The sequence below is a fragment of the Engystomops pustulosus genome, chromosome 2 (genome assembly GCF_040894005.1).
Source record: "Engystomops pustulosus chromosome 2, aEngPut4.maternal, whole genome shotgun sequence".
NCBI lineage: Eukaryota > Metazoa > Chordata > Amphibia > Anura > Leptodactylidae > Engystomops > Engystomops pustulosus.
Window position 1 is genome coordinate 33,953,117 of NC_092412.1, and position 25,369 is coordinate 33,978,485.

Consider the following 25,369-nt stretch of genomic DNA (forward strand, 5'->3'; position numbering starts at 1 on the left):
GTTCATCATTCATCTTCGACTCTGAGGATAGCCCTATTTGAGGCACACACCTTTCCGATATTAATAATGAGATGACCCAGTTTATTTTGTCCCAATCTATACAGCAAACTGATATGTGAGCTACAAAAATACTTTATGTAAATAGTCCCATTAAAATATTTATTTTTAAATATTCATTTTTCAACATTCCCTTTGGAAAAACGATCCAGAATCGGTGACATATTTAAAGTTTACTGTTCTTGATCATTCATAGATTTGAGATGGTCTGAATTCAATATTCTAATTTCAGGAGATGTGGGTCAGTGTTGGCCTCAAGAGTTGTGTTCACTGCCCTTGACCTAAACATCATTGTAACTATGGTTCAAGAATAGCCAACGCTGCCAGTCAATATTGGAAGCCTCAGACTTTGGTTACATTGAATTGAAGACATTGACATTTGGATGATCCATTCAGAGAGATCTTCCAAGTTGAAACATTTTGGGAATCTGGCCACCCCATGAGTAGATATTTCTACAGTGTGTGATACAAGTAAAAGTATAGGTGAATTATATAACATAACATGACCGTGTTCTACTCCCATTTTGCCTTCCATAAATAACCCTAAATGTTGCATAATAAAAAAAATATAATGAATGTAAAAAAAAGTAACACAAATTTTTTTCACAACCCCTATGACCCAAGAAACAACCATTTTCTTTGAATGTCATGATTCCAATTACAGAACTTTTTTAATTTAGATTTATAGAAGATGTGTCTACGTTGAATCTATCTTTACGCTTTGAAGGCTGAAGCCTGATTGTGATGAGATGAGAGTTGTTGTTCTTCATGTCGAGTATAATACTCCATCCATGGTAAAGGGAAATTGCAATTAGATCTTACTTAATCTATATTCTACATTAATCATATTTTACAGATGGTAAAATATAGACAGGCTAGACAGGCTAGTAAGATCTCAAAGGTTGTGTGTCTACAGGCTCCAGATGGTCACATCCTTGTTGCTCTGAATTAACGTACTCCAGATAATAAGGATAGTTATTGAAGCTTTTAAAAAAATAATACATGGAAAAAAAATTCTGAAGTGGTTTATAAGTTTTTGGACCATTGCCACAATAAAACTTAAACCACCTTGGTGGTCACCTCCTTGGACTGACCTTTCATGTCCCTTTCTTCTGCGACATTGTTTGGGGTTGTAGCACCTGGAACTGATCCTGTTTATGCTACACATATGCTATAAATATGATGTCGGAGAATCCAATTCACAAGCCAAAAAAACCTCAGATTATTGAACATTTTTCTTGAAGTTTTTTTTGTTCATGATTATCTGTTTTAAGTATATTACTTTTGTACTGATCATTTGTGTAATTTACCATGTTATATCTAGTTTTAATTCTTCTTATGTAGTTAGTACCTCTTTATACTGTTCTGGTTATACATAAGTAAAGCTTAGAGTATTTTTGGAACCCTCTAAAAAATTATAAACATGTGGTTTCAAATATTGAGAAAATATTAATATTTTGGTAAATTAATTCAGGTTCATTGACTCTAACTGGAACTTAAAATAAGGGACTTATTTTCCCAATTTTTTTAGACCAACTGCTTCTAATACCTGGTTCTTTTTCCATTGAACGACTTTTGCCATTGCCGATAGATGTAGTCGACAGGCAGAGAGCCATGGTTTGGTGATGACATCTCTTGCAAATACCTATGTGTAGGTCTTGGACTGAAGGGAAACATAAATAACAAATCTTTTCACTTATCTTATGAAAGTTTTACTTAAAGACGTTTTTGTTCAACTTTTTGTCAAATAGCCACAGACACTTTGAATCTATTTAGGGTCCTAATAGCCCACCATAGCACCAGATAATCATCCATAGGCTGAGGCTCTGACAAAAAAAGTAAATGCCAAAGATCCTGAAGAAGACAACCCAACTTGCTCATGACTTTGAAGACAATTTTTTTTACCAATGGATCTAAAGTATTTTTATTGGGATGATTCTGATTTTTTTTTTAACCTTATCCGGTGTTAAGATCTACTAAAACTGTTCATGTTCTTTGTAGACGGAGAGTGACTCTCTGCATCATCTTCCCAAGGAACAATGGCGCAACACCAAACATATTTCCCAAAAATGTGTCCGAAAAAGAGTTATTGTCATGAGAAGTTCCTAAGTGCTTAATGATCCTTTTACATTGACTGCTAGTAAGTTATGGAACGTAATAATTTCCATTGGCAACACTGTATTCCGAGCACAACACATATTTAGTCAGTTATTATTAAATCCTGACATTAATAAAAGAAATTTATGAGTATTTAACAAAAGTCCTTTAAAGTGATTTCTCATTCAGATGTATAACCTTCTTATCGGGGTGGACGAGAACTGCAGATGCATTCACATCTCTCATGGTGCTCCAGCTGGATGTCCACTATAGACATTGTCTTGGTTTTAGTCTTTTTCTTACTGTACGCAACTTCAGGCATGACCTTCAGAACCTACAAAAGATTAATGTCACAAAATATTGTATTATGATGTTTATTGTCCACAAAAACCAAGTTGCTTTACATAAATCAACAGTCCATGGCTGCAAAATTATTATCAATATTACCAGGAAGACTCATCTGGACAAATGGTCTAAGAAAAACCCAAATACATGTTTTTTTCTTCCACATTGGAGCACAGTTCTTTGCTTGGTTCATGCTTAGTTCTGATAAATTATACAGCGGTGGAGGGGTAGTTCTACCAATTCTGAAAACACAATGGGGCAAATTTACTTACCCGGTCCATTCGCGTTCCAGCGGCGGCTTCTCCGCTCTGGATTCGGGTCCGGCCGGGATTTAATAAGGTAGTTCTTCCGCCGTCCACCAGGTGGCGCTGCTGCGCTGAAAGTAAACTCATCGCGCCGGAATGCACCGAGCTGGACCAGGTGAAGGTAAGCGGTCCTTATGCGACACATTTTCGGTTTTTAAATGCGGCGGTTTTTCCGAATACGTCGGGTTTTCGTTCGGCCACGCCCCCCGATTTCCGTCGCGCGCATGCCAGCGCCGATGCGCCACAATCCGATCGCGTGCGCCAAAATCCCGGGGCAATTTAAGTACAAGCGGCGCAAAACGGAAATATTCGGGTAACACGTCGGGAAAACGCGAATCGGGCCCTTAATAAATGACCCCCAATATCTGTTTAATCGAAATTCCTGACCTCGAAATTTAAGAAGATTAAGGGATTTATTGTTTAAACAAATGAGGCCACGGTCGATTTGAAGTTAACTCAAAAGATATTAATCTAACTGTATAATAAAATCAAGACAAAGAAGGTCTTCAGAAGATCTCGAAAAGAGTCAGAATTGTCTGGCAAATGTACAATTGAGTTTAACATTTTAAAATATTTTTATTTTATATTCTTTCTTTTCAAATATTTATAACATGAATGTTTTGATTTTTTTTAAATAAATAATATTAAATAGAACAAAATGAAATAAAGCATAAATAACCTTTTAATCATTTTTGCAGAAATCTTAGTCAGCTATGTGCAAATGAGGAATAACACTATTTCTGGGCAGTATTACATATGAAATCTTAATTTAATAGCAGTTTTTTCCCTTTTCTTCTGTGATGCATTGCTCCCCCCCCCTCCTTTCCATAGACACCTGACATCTAATATTTCAGTGAGCTTCTGTCCATCTTGCTAGCAAGATGGAATTCAGCTGAAAGCTCAGGATAAATACAGGATAATACCATATTTTTGTAGACTATAAGATACACTTTTTAGCAAAAAAAAATAATCTAGACTGAAGGTCTTGAGAATCCAGCACTGCCAGAACCTCCTGACCACTGTCCTGTAGATAAAGTGAAGGGCTGAAAAAGCTTTGCACCCGATCTCTAAGAAAGCTTCTGCACTGCCCTCTCTATGCCAGTACCGACATGAGTATTACTGCAGGATCTTGAGTAATGTAAGAAGTATGTGACTGATCACATGCATCCTGGATCATCTGCAAGGTCCTTAAACCCTCTTATACTGCCAGGGGATGGGGCCTGAAAAGCCAGAGTAGAAATTGTGTTCGGGACTGGGTATGAAAAAGATCTGTGTGTGAGTTAGTGAATGGTTGCAGAGGTATTGTGAGTAAATGGTTGTAGCAAAGCTGTGTAAGGAAGTGAATGTTAGCAGAGCTGTGTGTTAGAGTATGGATGAAGCGGAGCTGTGTGTGAGAGTATGGATGAAGCAGAGTTCTGTGTGAATGAATGGATGTAATTGTGATCTGTGAGTGATGCGCTTGTGTGAGACAAACATGATTTTTTCCTTTTTTTGGATGACTAAATCTGGGGTGAGTCTTATAGTCTGAAAAATAGAGCCAAAGTAAGCATTTCATTTGGAGAAGATAAAATATAAAAATGTTTCAGGGCTTTGCTGGTACTTTTTATTTAGAGTATGTAGAATTCTTTCTGGCTATATGCAAAATATATTGCATAATGAATTAATGAATAATCACGGGTTTGCAAACATGGGTTCAATCTAATCAATTAGTGTAAATTCACTCTTTTTATGCATTTGTGAAACGTAATTGTTCTAATTGTTTATTACATTTTTTTTTCTAATTTGCAGTGCTGTTGTGACGCAGTTATGTTACACGTGCAGCAAATTACATAGAAATCTGTTACGGTTTACCGCGGAAAATTACCAAAATAATTGATGCTAAACTGATGGTTTTTTTACATGAAGATTTTCGGATTACATAATTATCCTTTGCTCTGTCTTTCTTGACAGAAATATGCTATACAATTATTTAGAAATAAACTTCATTCACATGCAGGTGAGGGTATATACTGGCGTCTTTTTTTTTATAGTAGTACAACTATATTATTATTTATCATTTTTATGATTAAAAAATCAAAACATTAAATAAAGAAATGGCTCTAAAAAATCACTTCATAAAAAAATTATATACATACAAAAGTTAAAAAAAAAATCAATCTATGGGGCACATTTATCATATGCTGGCTGCAAGATGCTTCCCCTGCCCACCTGAAGCCGCCAGATCTATAAGGAAAGTTTGGCTTCCTAATAAATCCGCTGGGTGGCAGCGCCACACTGCACCGGCAGGGCAGTTTTACGGCAGGTCTGATCTGGTGTAGAATGATGCCTTTATGAGCGCAGGCTAGGGCAGGAATGCCCACCGGACCACTGATCTGCGGGGCCCGCCCCATTCACACCCATCTATGCACATTTGGTGTGGAGGTGGAGGTGGAGAAATGTGTCCAGATTTCAGACCCTACATGTGGCCACGGTGCTGTACGGGAGTGTAGCTGGGAGAAAGAAAAGACATGTCCTATCTTTTCCCGTAATACAGCACCGTGCACCAAATATCGCTATGGAGAGGGGCAGAGGTGAGGTGCTCAACCCTTCCTCCTCTACCAGGCGCCATCGTGTGCCGGCTGTGCTACAGTATGGCGTGCACATTGTCGTGTGAATGTAGCCTAAAACAGTAAAAATCATAAACATGTTAGGTATCGCCCCGCCCCAAAATGTCTGATCTATCAAAATATAATAAAGTTTTTTCTCCAGTGTTTAACCGCGTAACAAAAATTGCCACTTTTTTGCCATTTTGAAAAATATAAAAAATTTTATCAAAAGCCTGTACAGTTGGTAACATTGAAAACATAAGTCTCAAAGTCACAAAAAATGACACCAACCACAGCTCCGTACACTGAAGTATGAAAAAAGTTATTTGCGCCAGAAGATGGCAAAATTAAGACACTTGTTTTGTACAGGAGGTTTTAATTGTTGTAAATGTATGAAGCAATTATAAAACCTATACAAATTTGGTATCCCCGTGATCGTACCAACCCATGAAGGAGCAATGTAATTTGGGGCAACCAGTGAAAGCGGAAAAGTCTAAGCCCAGAAGAAAATCGCGCAAGTACATTTATCCACCAATTTCACTGCATTTGGAATGTTTTTTCCACTTCCCAGTACACGTCATGGAATATTAAATTCCGTCACTATTAAGTGCAATTTGTTACCCAGAAAACAAGCCGTCACACAGCTCCTTACATGAAAAATTAAAGTGTTACAGATGTTTGAAGGTGGGGAGTGAAAAATGGAAATGCAAAAACAAAGGGCCAGTTGTATCACTGTTCTGCGCTTATGTGTAGTCGTTACGCCAGAATTATCACAAGCTACAACCATCTGTGATGAGTTGAGTTTCTGCCTCTTATTAATCACTTTATTTTAGGCGCATTCATGGGGTAATGTTAGATTCGGGCAGTTACATGTGATGCTCCTACAAGCTCCTCTCTGCTTCTCTCCCACACGCAAGTATGAGAATGACCCTCACAGCACAGCCCAGGTGTGTGACACCTTGCGCCCAGTGACCTCCTCAGCAGTGGCTTCTCCTGGAGGGGATCCCCCAGTGCTGATCTTCTGCTGCCCCCCTGTAATTCTGGCCAGTATCCTCCTCAGACACCAGAGTGGTCATCCTGCTACACGGGGACACTGTATTGTCTGCAAAATTTAACTTGCTCCTCTGTCCTGTCTGCAGCTCCTACAAACTTCTCTTCTATCCTGCTCTGAGCTGCTGCTTTTGTAGATTTGTTGTAAATAGAAGCTCATGAACTGTAAACAGAGGCTGCGCTGGCTTCCATACAACGCAAATTAGGTGGCAAATTGGTGTCAAATGTTTGTGCTACGTTTGTGCTGTTTCGTGCAGCAAAAATTTTCGTTTGTGCCGCTATCATCTTTAAGATATTAATGAAAGTTTCCAGAGGTCATCAGAGGTCAACCAGTCCCCCCCACATTGCCCAAACAAAACAAAACTGCTGCCGAACAATTCTGCTACGTTTGTGCTGGTTTGTGCTGCTCAAATTTTTGTTTGTGCTGCTTTTGTTTTGAATATATGAACAAAAAATTAAAGGTCAAAAGTTCAAGCAGCCCCCCCCACATTAACCAAACCGAAAAAAATTGGTGTTAAACATTAGTGCAACGTTTGTGCAGCAAAAATTTTCGTTTGTGCCATCTATCGTATCTATCTATCTATCTCATATCCATCTATCTATCTATCTCATATCCATCTATCTACGGTATCTATCTATCTATCTATCTATCTATCTATCTATCTATCTATCTATCTATCTATCTATCTATCTATCTATCTATCTACCTAACGTATCTATCTATCTATCTATCTATCTATCTATCTATCTATCTATCTCTCTCATGTATTTATCTCTCATTCTCTTATATCTATCTATCTATCTATCTATCTATCTATCTCGCTCATGTATTTATCTCTCATTCTCTTATATCTATCTAGTATGTATCTAATCTATTTGTTTCATATCTATCACATTTATCTATCTATCTATCTATCTATCTATCTATCTATCTATCTATCTATCTCTTTCTAATCTTCTTTCTATTATTTATCTATCTATTTTTCTCTCTATCTATTCGCTATCCATAGAGCTTTTATAATAGTAATTTCCCTCACTACATTTGGGTATAAGTAATGAGCACACAACAATTTCCATTTACATTTTCCTGAAAGCGGGGTAAAATGAAATGACTGACACTGGTGAGATCTTTGCTTAGAAAAAAAAATCTATTTCTTCTAGGAATGGAAAGTGTATGCCTGGGATGAGAGTGGAGATTTGGGCAGCATTTACGTTAACAAGGCCTCTGACAGCTGTGGGATTTTCCCTGTGTTTTATATTAAAAAAACATGAGCTTGGTATATGGGCTCGGCTGATAAGAGGAGAAAAAATGAATTGGCAAACACTTTCCCCAGACAAGACAGGCGAGGAGCGTTTGAACGCGGTGGAAATTGGACAGCTTGACTGGCTGATCACAGCGCTGATAGTCGCAGATTTTATGCTCTATATAATAGTTTTAACTTTAGGTGCAGGGAATTATATTCAACCTAAATTGTATTCTGTAGCAAGGACCAAATGTAAAAGTAGATGAGGTTTGTACCTCTGTGTGCACATTAGACATGAGGCATTACAGCTGCATTCACCGTCAGTCATCATATCAGCACATTAGGGGCGCAGTGACGATGTAAGTTATACAGAAAAGGATTTTACCCCACAACACTACGACCCACTTCAGGAAGGGAATGAAATGTCCTTTCTAGAATTCCATCTTTTGTGCTAAAAATCTACCTAAAAAAAAGAGTCATATGGAAATGAGATAAGGAGAGTCACTTTTTGCATGAGATGAGTCACTTTTAGAGGCTTAAGGAGGAGTGTTACTTCAGTTGCCTACAGTACCTGGAACCATATCAACTTTCAGGTCACATTTGGCTTGTGGGTCTGTGCGCTACAGAACTGGAGATATAAGAAGTAGCAGATATAGTTAGGAATGGGTGCTATAGACAAAGATCCAATTCCTGCTTAATAGCTTATAATGTATCTTTGTATCTAGGCATTTTGGCCATCATCCTTGCTCTAATTGGCTCCTATGGCAGAGAACGATCTAAATAAAAGCATTTTTCAGATGTAGTATATTGACAATACACTTGTTTTGCAGTAAATTATGTGAGTGATCAGATCTCCTGGAGTGTAATCCCCGGAAAAAAAAGGAAAATTACACATACAAAATATAAAAGTCCAAATCAACCCCTTTCTCTAGAAATCATATACAAATAAATGACCATTATTTGCCATTTCACAGCAAAAAATTATCAAAAGGTCACACAGACCTCGTCAATTTCAGAACATTTCGGATATTTTTCCATTTTCCCATATTAAACTGTGACACTATGGAAACAAGCCCTCACACATCTCTGTAGATGGAAGAATAAAAAAGTTCAGGTTTTTGGAGGAGCAGAACACTCCTCCAAAAGCTGAAAAACAAAAATGGAAAAGGGCTGTGGCGGAAAGGGGTCAGGGGTGTGTTCACATATAGTGGAAAAATCTGCTCCAAAAGACTGTCCTGAACCTTGGTAGATGGTAAACCTGTTGCGGTTTAATGTTGAGGATATTGGGACACATTTACTTACCCGGTCCAGTCGCGATCCAGCGACGCGTTCTCCGACGAGGATTCGGGTCTGCCGGGATTCACTAAGGTCTCTATGCCCGATATCCACCAGGTGTCGCTGTTGCGCCGAGGTCCGCCGGAGTTCACCTTCTTCGTCCCGGTGCATGTAAGTGCTGATCTTGCGACACAAATTCTTTTTTAAATTCCGTGGTTTTTCTGAATCGGTTGGGTTATCCGACGGCCACGAACCCCTATTTCTGTCGCGTGAAAGTCGGCGCCGATGCGCCAAAATCCGACCGCATGCGCCAAAATCCCGGAGCAATTCGCCACAAAACAGAAATCCTTGGGTAACCCGACGAAAGTGCACGATTCGGACTCTTAGTAAATGAGCCCAATTGAGTTTGGCTATTCGGCAGCCTGATATCTGCTAAGGAACTGTGTCACTAACTATTTTCCGTTTTGCTTTGATTTCCAGTTCCAGTTGTTGGACCAAGGATTTGCGGCAGCCAATCAGTGGTCAGAGAAGACTCTGGGGACAACACTTGTTACACGTCCATAGCCAACTGAGTCTACTGATTGGACCGACAAGCACTGCAACACTGGGATCATGAGAAGGATAAAAATGCTTTATTTTAATTATTGTCTATCCATTCTCTATAGAATATGATCCTTCACAATCTCGAGGAAACTTTATATCCAAAAAGAAAAATAAAGAAAAAATAGCCACATATGCCTTGAATTTTTAGGTTAATGTTTCGAATGAAATGACTTGAAACTCTTGATTCTAGAAATTTACAATTTTGCTCGTAATAAAACTTCAGCTTCAGATCTTTTGATCTGGTTACAACACAACCACCTCATAAAATTACAAAATGTACTGAGTGTGATGTAACGTTCTCCAGCTGACCTGCCAATGTTATAGGGTTTATTAGGTTTCCCACTTCTACTTTAACAAAAGTCCAAAATGCCAATTTTATCCAGAAGACAACAATAATGCAATATCTAGGACGACACACAATACACAAAACAGTAATCAAATGAGCTGCACATGGATCGGTGTTACCCCTAGTAGTGCTATGGTCAGTGTTATGGTCAATGAGGGCACAACACCTCTCATTTGGCACCAGACTTGGTGCTGAAACCTATGAAAAGACAGATGCAGCTCCTAGTTTTTCAATTGTATTGAATAAATGTGATATATACGTGGCTATACGTGCTTGTAATGCTGCTGAGTACATACAACCAGGGGAAAAATAAGTTAAGACACAGATGGTGAGCCCTAATGGTAAAGCCACCCAGCTGTCCCTACCTATTTGCTGATCCTATCTTAGACGATAGCTGACAACTAAGTGATGTTCCCTTCCGGCACCACAGGGAAACACATAGATAAAAACAGGACAAAACAGGAGGAAGGTCATACAAATATGGGTAAAAACTACGATAGGTAAGGAGGTGAACAAAAAACAAAAATAAAGCAATATACAATACATAGCAATGTGGAGAGAAGACTTCTAGTAAGCACTTGGAAGAGGGCAAATTAACTTATTATGGGATGTCAGACTCCCACCCCAGCCGTAATTGGACCACCCCCTCTCTAACATCTAACCCAAATGAAAAACAGACCAGCATGGAAGCAAGGTGAATGGGAAAAGCTTCTATCAATCACCATCTGCAGTCTAGAAAAAACATCAGCAGAAGACAGGTGGGTGTGGTACCCACCTGTACAAAATATAGTCATGTATAGTCATAACAGCATATCCTCTGCCAAACTAAGACAGTGGATGGTGCTGAAACTAAGAAAAGGTGCTGAAAATTAAGACAGTTGGTATTGAAATAGGGCATTGTTCAGACTAGGCATGACAGAATGCAAAATTATAGTCAGCAGCTACTTTAAAGGGAACCTACCACCACGAATCTACCTATAAAGGTAGATCGGATGGTAGGTGGATGTATGGGACGTGAGGATAGCTCTTTTTAGAGCTAATCCTCATGTCCCCGCTAGCGTAGCATAAACTTTATTGCCCTAATATGTTAATTTAATTAAGCGGCTACCGGGGCGTGGAGTAGCCGGACACGAGGCTACTCCACGAGGCTACTGCATGCGCAGAACTCCGGCTTCTCGGACGAGGGCGCGCAGCTGCCAGGAGCTGCGCGCCGAAGATCACAGGGTAGGCGGGGGAAAGCAGCTACTGGGGCGTGGAGTAGCCGCGCCGTGTAGCCTCGTGTCCGGCTACTCCACGCCCCGGTAGCCGCTTCATTAAATTAACATATTAGGGCAATAAAGTTTATGCTACGCTAGCGGGGACGTGAGGATTAGCCCTAAAAAGGGCTATCCTCACGTCCCATACATCCACCTACCACCCGATCTACCTTTATAGGTAGATTCGTGGTGGTAGGTGCCCTTTAAGGACAGAGAATAGTGCTATAACCCAAACAGATGTTTTAGTTTTCCATATATAATAGACAAGACTAGGGTGTGCTTCAGTATTTTAGTATTTCACTCCCCCTTACCCATCACCAAACCCAAATAAAAAACAGACAAGAAGGGGAAAAATGTGAATGGAGAAAGCATCTATCCATTACAACTAGCTTACCCATCTACAGCCTAGAACAAAGAAGACAGAAGACAGACTGGCAAGTTATGTTATTTGGAAAAGCCGGTAATCTTCTCACACCCTTGTATGTCCACTAAAGAAGAAGGGTAAGGAAGGACACCTCTGTATTTGTGCATTGTATTACTGAATTATTTAGTTACTTTATGATATTCCATAAAGCAAGTAGGACAAGAACAATTGTAGAGCTGGGATATCTATTTCCATTCCATTTTCATTATATTTCAGTGTTTTGTACATGTTGTTTAAAAACATGTCCAACAATCTCTCGGGCTTTCCATCCATCTCTTTATTCCCCTCCTTTTTATGTCATACGTGACTATTTTTTTCAGGTTTTGTCTGTTTCTTATGTGTTAGGTGAAGCGTGAATTGGGTGATATATTGTGTTTTCATGGTGATAACGAAGCCTAGAATGGCCAGAGTCAATAAATACAATCATACTATGAATCACTGGAAGTTTAAAGAAGTTAGGTGTGACCACATCCTGGTCGTCCCGAATACTATAGAAAACCTCACACACAGGGACATATAATGGAAGCTCTCGATTTCATTCCAGGTTTTGGACGCATCTTGAGTTAAGATATAACACAGCACATCGACCTCTTTAGAGCACAGTGAATTTTTTCTATGAATTAAAGATTTGTTAACACTTACTATTTTTTTCAATCAAGTCAGAATTATTTTTATTATTTTTTGTGTGATATAAATTTGGGGCCATATTTACTTTTCAAAAAATTCTGTCCTAAATTGTGGTTCTATCTGGCCTGCCTTATACCACATTTATTAAAGGAACTCTCCAGTCAAAGCTGAATCATTGAATAATACATGATACAGGACCTGAAGAAGCAGGACTCTTCTTTATTATATTCCTAGAAGCTGGAGTTCTGCTCCTCCCTTTAGGCCCTGCACAAGGTATAATTCAATGAATCGGCACTGACTGAAGTGTTCCTTTAACCTCTTTAGACATCTTCTGTAAACTTAAATGTGAATGTTTCATAAAATTTGTAGATCAGTCAGTACCACAAGAGTTTCCTTTATTGGGTGCTCTTACGAAGGACTACTACCAAATGAGAATTGGGATGGGGTACATGTAATTTTTCACCTCATTTAATAAAACTTTAAAACTAAGACCATCCTTCTTGGCCTTAGAGTTCAGCTCTAAGCAGGTTAAGCAATGAAAGCTTTGTTTTAATTTATTACAAGGGATTACAGATAGTGGACCCAACATTTCCTTTGGGGTTTGGGTGTGCCCTGTGTAACCCGGACATATTGCCACATATTGCCGAACAGCTGATCACGGAAATTGATGCCCCTAGCTACCAGCCATGGCTATAATTGGCCAAGGGGACACCCCTGGCCAATCATTGCCGTGGCTAGTTTTACCAGGAGCTTTCCTGGCGAATATGTCCAAAAAACAGTGTCGTTCAACTTACACTCAAAGTATGTGCACTTCACATTAATACATTAATTCATTTCCTCTGAAATGCAGAAGCAATTGGCACAAGCCCCTCCCCTTTTCGGTAGCAATGTGTTTCAAAACGCATTGCAAGCGGAATGTTTATCCACACCTTCAAAGAGCAATGTATCTCCTATTAGTAGGAGAGCAGTGGGGATAACTGATGGGGGAAGGGAAGCAGGGCACACTAAAGTAGCTGGGGGCACATTACGAAGCAAGACCTTAGGGGTCAGAAGCCAGGGGTCTTTACTTTCCATATGACTTGTTATCCTGCTGCTTTCTGTCCCTGGCTTCTTGATCTTCCCCTCCACTACATCTCCCAGAATTACACAGTGGGAGGTAGGGAGGCTCTCTCACTACGGCACCATTTCTCTGGAGGAAGAAGGAACCTTCTAGTTGGTTGCACTTACAATGTGCCGATCTTTCAGACTCTTCCCTACTACTGCCAACTCTCTCTGCGTTGTATAGACTTTGCAGACGCTGAGTGTCCTCCCTCAGTTCGGGCCTCGTAGCAGCTTCTACAGAAGCAGTTCCACCAGTGGAGGCAGGGTTATCTGACTGCAGGAGGTGGGGTTACCTGACTGCAGGAGGTGGAGTTACCTGACTGCAGGAGGTGGAGTTACCTGACTGCAGGAGGTGGGGTTACCTGACTGCAGGAGGTAGAGTTACTTGACTGCAGGAGGCAGGGTTACCTGACTGCAGGAGGTGGAGTTACTTGACTGCAGGAGGTGGGGTTACCTGACTACAGGAGGCAGAGTTACCTGACTGTATCTTACAAAAGAATAAAAGATGAATTTTCATTCATTCTGCAACCTAAAACTATGCTAAAAATAGCTCCAGGGGATGTACATATTACATGAGAAGGCACTGTTAGTAAGCTTGGGAGGGATAGTGTGGTAACAGCTTCCCTTTAATATTTGCTGAAAGAATTAAAGTAGTGGTTTGTGGAAGTAATGGCATAATGACCTTCTAAAAATGATTACCTCATGATATTTTTTCACGGTTTTCCCAGATGTGCATATACAAGATTTGGAGTATGGACTTCCACAGCCACAGCTTCCTCCACATCTCTTGACAAGAAGGCATCGTGGGAAGAACACGGCATTGGTAATCTTCAGTTCTTCCCGTAGATTTACTGTGAAGTTCCTCGGAGTGCAGCTGTATCTCTTGACATCATCATTTAGCTTGTCCAGGTTTACTGCAAAATTATATGTAAAATCAGAAATACTACACAAAAAAACACATTACATACATCCCATGTGATAAATTACCATGAAATGGCTTTCATCTCTTCATAAAACCATATACATGTAATTTGTATTAGTATTGGGGGCACTGTGCCACTTGGCATAGGACACTGTGTCGGGTGTATGAGTAATGGAAAACTCTTTCAAGCGCCAGAAACATCCTAATACTTGGCCAATTCTAATACCAGTTTCACTTCATTGATCAGTTCCAACACTCGTTGTGTTGACTTGATGATGTGTTTTTCTGTAAATTGAGACCAATATGAGCTCCAGCAACAATGCCCAGTGCTTGTTTCCTTTCAATTATACAGGGTTGACATTTCCAGTGTTTTATTATTCAGTTTAGTTTTTATTCTCTAGAATTTTTTTGGGGGGTTTAGGTATTAATTGGAAATAACTGTTGGTGTTGAAAGCCTTTTTAATCTTAAAGAGAACCTTTCATCAGGTTTTCTCCATTAAACCTCACATCAGGTTCCCACACAAGTCTACATACTGTGCCTCATGCTTTTTTTTGTATAAAAATTAATAGTTCAGATATACTGTACCTAAAGTCACTTACCGAGTCAGAAGGGGCATGTTTTCTCTACAGCGGAGAAACTGTTTAACACAGCTCAGCGCCCACATTGCCCTCTCCCTCAGAAATGAGAAAGAGAAAGACACTGGCTGTGTGGAACTTTCTGAAGAAAATTCCTTAGGAAGGAGGGAATGAGGGAGCGGAGAGAGACACGTGCTGTGTGTGACTCACTTAAGAGAATTTCTGAGGTTTCTGAGTTCCTTTCAGCAAGTCAAGTCCTGATGAAGGGAGGATGAGGTAGCTGAGAGAGAAACTGGCTGTGTGTGACTTGCTAAAGAGAATTCCTTAGGAAGGAGGCAATGAGAGATCAGAGAGGGACACTTGTTGTGTGCGACTCACTGAAGAGAATTCCTGAGGGGGGAATAAGGTAGCTGATTTCTTTTCAGCAAGTCACACACAGCCAATGTCTCTGTCAACTCCCTCATTCCCCCCTCACTCAATGATTCTCTTTAGAGAGTAACAGACAGCCAGTGTCTCTCTCAGCTACCTCATTCCCCCCTTCCTAAGAAATTCTCTTCAGTGAGTCACACACAGCAAGCGTCTCTAATATTCCTGATGAAGGATGAATAACGGAGTTGAGCTACATACCCTTGTGACTTAGTGTGTCTCCTGGCAAGGCGCCTCACTGGACACCGTGTTATACACACTTTGGTGGATTACATAATAACTTTATAAGCTGGAATAAACCCTTTAAAGTAAATTCACAAAACATAGCAGTCAATTTAATGCTAAGTTTATGGCCACCACGTCCTTTTCTATCTATCTGTCTTTCTGTCTATCGACAGTATCTTCCTAGTTCAGTCATTAACCTTATTTTTGCCCGGTGCTAAAGATTATGCTGCTTTTACAAAGCTATCTTAAATGAAAGCCACGGCCCCAAAATTTGGTTTCAGCTCTAAAAGACTAAATCAATGAAGATGCAATCTTTCTTTCTTACCTCCTTTAGTATGATGTATGAATTGGTTTGCCAATACAATGACTTATTACCGCCAGGTCTCATTATGAGCCTCAATGACCACCTGCTACAATGGAGCCTGCTTTTTATTACAGACTTGAAAGAATCCCGACAAACCTTCTGTAAGTGCGGCAATCTAAAGTCGTCATCCTAGATTGTGTGATCGATACATGTATACGTAGCACAATTCTAATGGATTCCGACCGTCTCCGAAATTACAGCATTTGCTTAACTCCTGTGACTCATTTACCTCCAATGGAAGCTGTCGCCACCTGCTATTTTTTCGACAACATTTTCTGCTTTGCTAATGATCAAATTATTGCAGCCCCTATGAATCTCTATTAAAATATTGTTTATGCTGCTCTATAATTACTTGGTGCTGAACAATGTGCCGCTGCCGTGCCCAATTGCATGTAAAAATTGAGAAAATAACAAAGTGACTGCTCAGTATTGTCTGTCGGGTCTGAACAGTCCTCAGAAAAAATTTCTGTAATGTTTTACTAAATTGGGTTTTCTGGTTAAAAAAAACTATACTTAAAATATTGTACAAGCAAATTCTAAGTAAATAGTGGAGGGTTCTCTCATCTATCCACTGTGAACTTGCTCTGGAGAACCAAGCATCTTTGTCAGGGTTGGTTTTAGACAAAGTGGTGTCCTGGGCAAAACTAAAAGTGGGGCCCCAAAATAAAACTATACTATGAACAGGGATACTTGGAAAATACGCAAAGTTTTCCAAGATGGGATAAACAAAATCACACCACCTTGTAAGGCAATGATAGCATTTTGTTTAGAGATTGTGATTATACTATAGTGTTGATGTGTGGCTTCACCAAAATATCAACTATGGGTGGTGGTGACAGTGAACCACACCTCCACGTTTTGATTGACAACTCAGTGTCTCTTCAAATCTTGGCCTGAGCGGACAGGAAGTCCTCTACCTGTCCATTTCCTGTCCTTACCAAAATGCTGTCCCTATCACTTGCATGCTGAAATAGCAGTGAGCGGGACAGATCTTGCAGATCTTGTCACCATTTCATACACCCCGTGATGGGTGGAGCCATGCACCAGAGGGTAACAACACAGTCAAAGGCAGAAAATATTTGGGGAATGATTTTGAAGGCAGATTTTATCTGGGATGCCTGGACTGCACTTTTTAACAAAGGCACAGTGGAGGGGGGGGGGGGTAGAAAGGTTATTTGTGCCTGTTCTTGACATGTTCCCTTTAAGTTCCCCATAAAATCTCATAATGATTCAATGATTCGAGAGCTGAATCACATAAGTGTAGTGAAAGGGACTAAAGTCTACTATCGTGAATACTACGAATAAAGAGTCCTCCTTGTGTTCTCATCACTCCATTGCTTTATTCTTCCATGTTTAGGATTCATCATTTACCTTTAGATTTTCTCTCTTGAAATGTTCTGCCTCGAAATAGAGATGTATCGGTGTATAGATTCTCCAGGTCCTCTTGCCACGTGTCGGGATTGAAGTGTTTGAGTACCTCTTCAACAGTGTCAAACATAGCAATAGTCTGGTCAAGAGCTTCTGCCGTGAGTGTGGAGTCTGTCACTGATGGCGAATGATAAGAGACTCCCTAAGGAAAGGAGAAAAGTTGTGAAAAAAATTGCCATCTTTAAGAAGTTTAGCAAAAAGGAAATGTGTACTTTTTTGGCATCATTTTTTGATATCTTTGGGCATATTGTTAATCAAGTGGAAGAGCATCACCATCTGGTGCCCTCTCTGTATCAGAGTATCACATACAGTCTGACTGGAGGGAACATATAGGAGAGAACAAAATTGGAGATGTATATGTTACATGCATGTAAAAAATTTTGAAAATTCAGAGGAAAAGAAAGAAAATATGCAAAATAACTTAATCACTTCTTAATGATTCTTAATTAAGGACTTGACGCTGCTCCTGACATCGATTTTAGTTAATAAAATGAAAGAGATATTGGGGCACATTTACTTACCTGGTCCATTCGCGTTCCAGCGGCGGCTTCTCCGACGAGCTTTCGGGTCTTCTGGGGATTCATGAAGGTCCTGTGCCAGATGTCCACCAGGTGTCGCTGCTGCGCCGAGGTCCGCCGAGGTGCGTCAGAGTTCACTTATCTCTTCCTGGTGCATGTAAGTATGGCGCGTGCGACCAATTTTTTTTTCAAAATACGGCGGTTTTTCCGAATCCGTCGGGTTTTCTGACGGCCACGCCCCCTATTTATGTTCGCATGCAACCCTGCGCTAAAATCCCGGCGGAATTCGGCGCAAAACGGAAAAAAGACCAGAGCGCAACGGAAAAACGAGAATCGCACCGTTAATAAATGTGCCCCATTTTGTTGTGTAATTCCTATTATTCCTCTTATATCTATGACTAAATTGACATCTGGCTGTCACCTTTTCGGTATACAGCATGGCACGAGCAACACTTGCTGGACACGCCCCCTCAACTGGTAACACCCAGTTTTTCATTGACAAATATTTATGTTAGGAATAAGAGAAAAACCGCATCACATATAAGAAAATCTTTTTCCACAAAATGTGCCCCAAAAAAGTCCAACAGAGCCCCCTCAATAATGAAATGCCCTGTAGCAATGGCCCCGTCAATTATGAAATATCCTGCAGCCATGTCCCCTAAATTCTGAAATGGCCAGCAGCCATGCCCTTCTTAATAATAAAATGCCCAACGTAATGTTATTATTAAACACATCAAAAGGGGGTCGCGTCATAAAAACCATTGACGTGCCCTCTAACGGTAACAGGTTTTTGTATGTGAATTAGGGGTTTCTATTTCAAAGATATTTTTGTAGTTTTTGTAACAGTCTGATTGAAATGTAATGTGAATTTCCTAAATATAAAATACTTAGACTACCAGGGCCCCTCTTCAATTACTTGTGTTTTGGCCCTGGTCTTGAAATTGTCCGCAGTTGCCCAAAAGCCACCAGAACATATGAGATCTTATCTGAAGACAGGAATCAGCGCCCCTATTTCTACGTCCCCAACCCAACAAAGAGTCATTGCTCTGCCAAGGTATAATTCTCATTTCATTGTTTCCATCTCTACTTAACTATTGTTATACTGAAGAGCACTTGAAACAAATTCTTGGCAGTAAAATGACTTCCAGTCTGAACTTATTTGAACCTTGGCCCTCTATCCTTATATCTATTACTCCGCTCTTCATTGTATGACATCATGCATTAAAGGGGTTTTACAGGATTAGATAAACCATGGTTGTTCTTTCAAGAACGATTCCAGTGAGGAAGGGGTTGTGTCAGGTATAGAAAGTTCAAGCAAATGCAAGTTCCAGCACGATCACGGAGGACGCTTGTAGTAGTTCAACAGCTTTATTTCATGAGTAAAAAGTCACAAAACATGCAGCACATGGACATAAAGAATGACCTACGCGTTTCGTCTGGTTAAGACTTAATCATGGTCCACCACCAAAGGACATAGACTGAACATTTAAACCCTGTGTAACACAACTGTTGGGCGGGGAATGGATCACGTGATACCACCTAGTATGAGACAGCTAATTTTTGCTTGAGCCTTTTCGTGGCCTGAAATAAAAGGGGAGTGATCCATTCCTGGTCCAATTGATAAAAACAATATTACAGACATATCTTGATTTAGGAACAATTGTTACATATAATAATGAGATGTTAACACTTGGCACGAGTTAGCAGTAAGGAAAATATTAACGTATTAAATATTGATCCATTCTACAATATGAAGATTCTGCACTTTTATATCTTTAGCACTGCATACAGGAAGATCGCATCCTTTTAGATCGAAATCTATTACAAATAAACTTATGTGGGCAGAAAAAGCAGGGATATTCTGCTGTTTGTATACTCCTGCCTGTCCGTCCCTTACATACCCATGTGAGCTTGATTAAAGGGATCTTGATGAATAACCTATGTTGCAGGATACTTCATTCTTAAAGTGGTATGTGACATATTACATTTTCCTGTTCGAGCCAACTTTGTATAACTGTCTACATAGAATGCAAAAACGTCAATGACATCAACTAAAGTTAATCCTGGTGAAGCTTTGTGCTATAACCTAATTATTTAAAACATGTTTTTGCTCGAACATTAAGGTGTAAATAAAGCACGTATCGTATATTCTTCCATAATTTATAGTACCCGCTTCACTATGTGATAATTCATAATGTACTATATTTCAGGTTCCATATTTGTTGCTCAGTTATACCAGAGTATTAAATCTCTTCTGGAATTTAGCCCCAAGGGCACCCTGCTTTCCAGAGAGAATATCCAAAAAGCCTCTCGATTCAGGAGTTTTCTCCTATGATCACCCCCCCTAGGTGGACGATGCACTTTCTCTATACCTTTCCAGGAGAAAGACGAGGTGTTCTTTCCATGGACATCTCGGAAGTGTTTCGACACCGCCGAGATGTTACATTGAGTACTGGAAACATCTGATAAGTGGCGCCTTATACGTATTTTTAAGGGGCCAGTGGTGCACCCTACGTATTGGAGTCTACATACATTGCAGCAAATCACATAGACTACGTAGGGTGTATTGCAATTAATATAGGTACCTATTTTATGTCTGGTGTTATTGACATACGACGTGACAAAATTTGCTGTATCTAACAAGGGACAGACTTTGCAAACTTTATGGCCACATCTGTGGTTCCCTGGATAATGTAGCCATGTGAATCCCCCCTTGGATTTGTGGCTATTGAACATACTGGGACTGACTTGATTGCCTATGGTAGGGGCCCGTTTAGTACTGAATCTAATACCTCCCTGCAAGCATTTTGCTGTTACCTCATCCTGTTCTAATATTGGTGTATATCTTCTAATAATATCCCGTCACCCCAGTCTTCCACTCTCTCCCCAAGGTTCATAAGGGTAAGTTCCCTCCACCGATGAGGCCCATTGTGGCTGGTATTGGGAGCCTTGGGGAGAGACTGGGCAACTGGTTGGATTTTTATCTTCAACCATTAGCGAGTGTCTCCCCAACATTTCTTAAAGACACGCAGCATGTTCTAAAGGTGGTAAATGAACTAGAGTGGGAGGAAACTTGGGGTTGGGCCACATGTGATGTGGTGGCACTATACCCTTCTATACCGCACGATCAGGCTATTCACTATCTAGCCATTCATTTGAATGAGTTTAGTGCCTATTCAGATGGCCTAAAGGAATTCCTTATCATGACTACAGAATTTCTCCTAAAACACAATTTCTTTATTTTCGATGGTCAATATTATTTGCAGGTAGGGGGGGCCCCAATGGGGGCCCGTTTTTCCCCCTCCCTGGCAAACATTTATATGACACAATGGGAGTTACTGTACTTGTTTTCGGAGAGCAATCCCTTTAGACATGCTATACAATGGGCAGGTCGCTTTATTGATGACCTGATCTTTATTTGGAAGGGGTCTGAATTGTCATTCAACCAGTTTAAAGAGTATATTAATGCAAACAATATGAATTTAAGATTCACAGGTTCATTTGATGATACAGAAATACCATTTCTAGATATCGTGTTGAGAGGTAACAGAAACCAAATAGAGACCCTACCATACCGTAAGGATATAGCGGGTAACTCCTTACTGCTAGCCACATCATGCCACCCTAGTCATGTCATTAATAATATCCCTATAGGGGAATTAATAAGAACAAAACGAAATTGCTCTGATATACACAAATTCAACTCAGAAGCAGATAAGGTATGTGACCGACTAAGAGAAAGACAGTATAGTCCTAACATGTTAAAAAAGGCTAGGGACAAAGTAAACAATATACAGAGACAAACTTTGTTAAAACCTAAAACCCAAACGCTGAACGTTGAGGAGGGACCCCAGAGGCCCATTACATTTGTTACCACGTACAGTAACCAATTCCATAAAATTAAAAATATTATTAGAAGATATACACCAATATTAGAACAGGATGAGGTAACAGCAAAATGCTTGCAGGGAGGTATTAGATTCAGTACTAAACGGGCCCCTACCATAGGCAATCAAGTCAGTCCCAGTATGTTCAATAGCCACAAATCCAAGGGGGGATTCACATGGCTACATTATCCAGGGAACCACAGATGTGGCCATAAAGTTTGCAAAGTCTGTCCCTTGTTAGATACAGCAAATTTTGTCACGTCGTATGTCAATAACACCAGACATAAAATAGGTACCTATATTAATTGCAATACACCCTACGTAGTCTATGTGATTTGCTGCAATGTATGTAGACTCCAATACGTAGGGTGCACCACTGGCCCCTTAAAAATACGTATAAGGCGCCACTTATCAGATGTTTCCAGTACTCAATGTAACATCTCGGCGGTGTCGAAACACTTCCGAGATGTCCATGGAAAGAACACCTCGTCTTTCTCCTGGAAAGGTATAGAGAAAGTGCATCGTCCACCTAGGGGGGGTGATCATAGGAGAAAACTCCTGAATCGAGAGGCTTTTTGGATATTCTCTCTGGAAAGCAGGGTGCCCTTGGGGCTAAATTCCAGAAGAGATTTAATACTCTGGTATAACTGAGCAACAAATATGGAACCTGAAATATAGTACATTATGAATTATCACATAGTGAAGCGGGTACTATAAATTATGGAAGAATATACGATACGTGCTTTATTTACACCTTAATGTTCGAGCAAAAACATGTTTTAAATAATTAGGTTATAGCACAAAGCTTCACCAGGATTAACTTTAGTTGATGTCATTGACGTTTTTGCATTCTATGTAGACAGTTATACAAAGTTGGCTCGAACAGGAAAATGTAATATGTCACATACCACTTTAAGAATGAAGTATCCTGCAACATAGGTTATTCATCAAGATCCCTTTAATCAAGCTCACATGGGTATGTAAGGGACGGACAGGCAGGAGTATACAAACAGCAGAATATCCCTGCTTTTTCTGCCCACATAAGTTTATTTGTAATAGATTTCGATCTAAAAGGATGCGATCTTCCTGTATGCAGTGCTAAAGATATAAAAGTGCAGAATCTTCATATTGTAGAATGGATCAATATTTAATACGTTAATATTTTCCTTACTGCTAACTCGTGCCAAGTGTTAACATCTCATTATTATATGTAACAATTGTTCCTAAATCAAGATATGTCTGTAATATTGTTTTTATCAATTGGACCAGGAATGGATCACTCCCCTTTTATTTCAGGCCACGAAAAGGCTCAAGCAAAAATTAGCTGTCTCATACTAGGTGGTATCACGTGATCCATTCCCCGCCCAACAGTTGTGTTACACAGGGTTTAAATGTTCAGTCTATGTCCTTTGGTGGTGGACCATGATTAAGTCTTAACCAGACGAAACGCGTAGGTCATTCTTTATGTCCATGTGCTGCATGTTTTGTGACTTTTTACTCATGAAATAAAGCTGTTGAACTACTACAAGCGTCCTCCGTGATCGTGCTGGAACTTGCATTTGCTTGAACTTTCTATACTCGTGTGGGCTTACACGTCTATCCGTGCACCTTGGAGGTCTGCAAGAGAGGAACTACTGGTGAGCTGGCGTTCTCTCTTTTTTTCTTTTGATAGTTGTGTCAGGTATCGCAGCACATCTCATTTAAAGGGAATGATATTAAAATGTAATAATACATACAGCAGGGTGACAGATGTAGGACGGTTTTCAGAAGACAGCTGTTTTTTTTTTACTCTGCAAAAACATTTTCTATCCACCAACTTCCTAATTACTTCATCCTACAGCATCTTTTATCAAGTTGTATTCCTACCCCATTCAGGTGTATCCATCTTTAACCACGTTTCTTCCATTTCTGGAAATTCATTGTTGGATGTTAAAAAGAAAATAATTGACTAGTTACCCCACCCATCACAATCACTGGATGGACAAATAAAGACAGGGGAATAAAAGGTAAAATTACTCATCTGAAAAAAACCCATCAAGTTATGGATAAAGAGTCCCATCTTATAGGCAATGTCCGAAACTGTCTTACAACTTGAAAGCTGCCATATTGGATCAAGGGAAAATTTTACCAACGTGAAGAGGGTCATGTAGCATCAAAGTAGTTGTGAATGTCTCAGAAATAGATCAGATTTACAAAATCTCTTGTGGGGCAAAGGTTACCAACACAGAAATTTTGTAAAAAACGGGAACGTTCACTGTGATGCACAGATCCAATCCTTATGAACCCACTTGAGAAATTGCTGTAGATGAACTTTTGAACCAAAGGAAAATTTGGAAAATCTTTTAGTGGCAACCAATTTCTAAAACAATTCTGGTTTATGCTACATGACAACCTTCCAGTTTAAAAAAAACCTGCCCTTGATCCAATATGGCAGCATTCAAGATGGCGAAACATTCTGGAAATAGCCTAGGGAATAAGCCCATTCACGCATTACTTGCTGGGTTATCAGATGTTTCATTTTACCTTTTGTTTTTGAAATAAAAAGGAGTCCTGGGACTTTTGGCTCATTGGGGACATTTTGTATGATGGACCCCCCACTCGTCTGGTGCTGCTGGATGCATCAGAAGGAACCGGCCTCCCGATGTATTTGGCGGGGCAGTGGCATAGAATTACGCAGCAGTCTGTAAACATTTGAAGATTCGGTGGGTTTAGCTGGTGTGCAGACGCGGGAACATCCCATGACAGCCACCAGCCACTTCCCCTTTACGACCCCTCTACATGCACTGTAAACTGGTGTAAAAGCCCTGATAAATGTCCCCCATTGGGTAGTATAAACATCCCCCTACGGAATATCAGAAAAACATTTTTCACTCAAGGCTGGTCACCAACTGGAAAGGTAGAGAAGGCAATCTCCATCACAGCAGCTCGCTTTGAGCTTCTCTATTCATAAATCATAATTGTTCTATGTAACTCTTCCAAATCTTTCATTATTCACTTGCAATTATTTTGGTGGCCCATAGTGACCAGATATAAATTACAGATAAAAGAAGAAAATCAATATTACTAATGGCAAAGGTACAAGTGGCAAATAATTGGACAGAAAATATCCACTTTTTGTCCATTCGCTGTGCCGGACGCTATTTATCACATTCAATGTGTTTACATGCGGCGCCTCCAGGTGGTAATATTCCAGGTATTAAATTGTTTATGAGATATAAATCAAAAAATGTGCAATTAACAAATATGTTGGTCGAGCCGAGCAAAGCGGCTGAGATTTACTCATAAAAGAGAGCCACAGGCTATTTCACATGACAGCATGCAGGACAGCTGTGATCCCGCCAATACATCTGTCCATGCACTGCCTGCCAAACTCACTAATGTACATGACAGAAATAGTCTGGCAGTTTGACATCAACCTCTGTTTGGGATTGTTTTCTAAATTGTGAGGTTCTTCCATCTCAAGTCTTAATTCCCAAGAAGAATATTTCTTCCAGGGCAACGACTCAGTAATGATCCACAGGGTATCCCATAGGAAGCCATCAAGAAAATGCCGTGCGGAGCCATAGAAAATCTGTGGTTCTTGTAAGTATGAAACAAGCAAAAGGAAGAAGGGATGCTAATAATAAAGAATAAAAGAATATCTGTCTTACATAAAGTTACATAATGAATCAACTTGACACAGACATTGCAAAAATCTGCTTGCTCTTC

General features: G+C 39.9%; 1 protein-coding gene across 1 annotated transcript in view; it reads right to left on the reverse strand.

Annotated features, from left to right (window-relative positions):
• Positions 1 to 1,952: 1,952 nt before the first annotated feature.
• PDGFD (platelet derived growth factor D) overlaps positions 1,953 to 25,369 on the reverse strand; it is a 124,947-nt gene continuing 101,530 nt past the window's right edge. The window contains exons 5-7 of the mRNA XM_072134210.1: positions 17,200 to 17,398; positions 14,015 to 14,229; positions 1,953 to 2,488 (exon numbers count right to left, since the gene is read on the reverse strand). Of these exons, the coding sequence (XP_071990311.1) occupies positions 2,357 to 2,488; positions 14,015 to 14,229; positions 17,200 to 17,398 (546 nt within the window). The 3' untranslated portion in view covers positions 1,953 to 2,356. The remainder of the gene's footprint in view (positions 2,489 to 14,014; positions 14,230 to 17,199; positions 17,399 to 25,369) is intronic.